This window comes from Rhinopithecus bieti, unplaced genomic scaffold (assembly GCF_001698545.2).
Source record: "Rhinopithecus bieti isolate Rb0 unplaced genomic scaffold, ASM169854v2 scaffold_8559, whole genome shotgun sequence".
In the NCBI taxonomy this organism is placed as follows: Eukaryota; Metazoa; Chordata; class Mammalia; order Primates; family Cercopithecidae; genus Rhinopithecus; species Rhinopithecus bieti.
In genome coordinates, this window is record NW_016845521.1 from 1 (window position 1) to 1,078 (window position 1,078).

A 1,078-nucleotide genomic window follows, 5' to 3' on the forward strand; every position below is an offset into this window, starting at 1 on the left:
CAGGCTGGAGTGCAGTGGCACAATTATAGCTCACTACAGCCTTAGACTACTGGATTCAAGCAATCCTCCTGCTGTAGCCTCCAGAGTAGCTAGGACCATAGGCGTGTGCTGGGAGGCCCAGCCTATTATTTACACTTTTAGTTAAAGTAACTGTTATTAAAATAGCAAATGACTCAATGTTTGGCATTCTGTTGTAGGAAAAATCTGAAGACATGAGAACTACACGTGAGGAATATGTCATTTAGCACTTTCACTTTTTGATCTCCACAGAAGACAATGAGAAGTCACACCATAACCATGACGACAACTTCAGTCAGCAGCTGGCCTTACTCCTCCCACAGAATGCGCTTTATAACCAGTCATAGCGACCAACCGCCACAAAACTTCTCAGGAACACCAAATGTTACTACCTGTCCCATGGATGAAAAATTGCTATCTACTGTGTTAACAACATCTTACTCTGTTATTTTCATTGTGGGACTGGTTGGGAACATAATCGCCCTCTATGTATTTCTGGGTATTCACCGCAAAAGAAATTCCATTCAAATTTATCTACTTAATGTAGCCATTGCAGACCTCCTACTCATCTTCTGCCTCCCTTTCCGAATAATGTATCACATTAACCAAAACAAGTGGACACTAGGTGTGATTCTGTGCAAGGTTGTGGGAACACTATTTTATATGAACATGTACATTAGCATTATTTTGCTTGGATTCATCAGTTTGGATCGCTATATAAAAATCAATCGGTCTATACAGCAACGGAAGGCAATAACAACCAAACAAAGTATTTATGTCTGCTGTATAGTATGGATGCTTGCTCTTGGTGGATTCCTAACTATGATTATTTTAACACTTAAGAAAGGGGGGCATAATTCCACAATGTGTTTCCATTATAGAGATAAGCATAATGCAAAAGGAGAAGCCATTTTAACTTCTTTCTTGTGGTAATGTTCTGGCTAATTTTTTTACTAATAATCCTTTCATATATTAAGATTGGGAAGAATCTATTGAGGATTTCTAAAAGGAGGTCAAAATTTCCTAATTCTGGTAAATATGCCACTACAGCCCGGAACTC

The 1,078-nt window shown here is 38.9% G+C and overlaps 1 protein-coding gene across 1 annotated transcript; it reads left to right on the plus strand.

Moving 5' to 3' along the window:
* The first annotated feature begins 6 nt into the window (after positions 1–6).
* Positions 7–1,072, plus strand: LOC108525137 (probable G-protein coupled receptor 34). The gene has a single exon (XM_017866204.1). The coding sequence runs from the start codon at positions 277–279 to the stop codon at positions 949–951; it is 675 nt and encodes a 224-aa protein (XP_017721693.1). The 5' UTR covers positions 7–276; the 3' UTR covers positions 952–1,072.
* Positions 1,073–1,078: the final 6 nt, after the last annotated feature.

Excerpts from the sequence above, each read along its gene's own strand:
- LOC108525137 (XM_017866204.1), top strand. The coding sequence starts at position 277 with ATGAGAAGTCACACCATAACCATGACGACAACTTCAGTCAGCAGCTGG.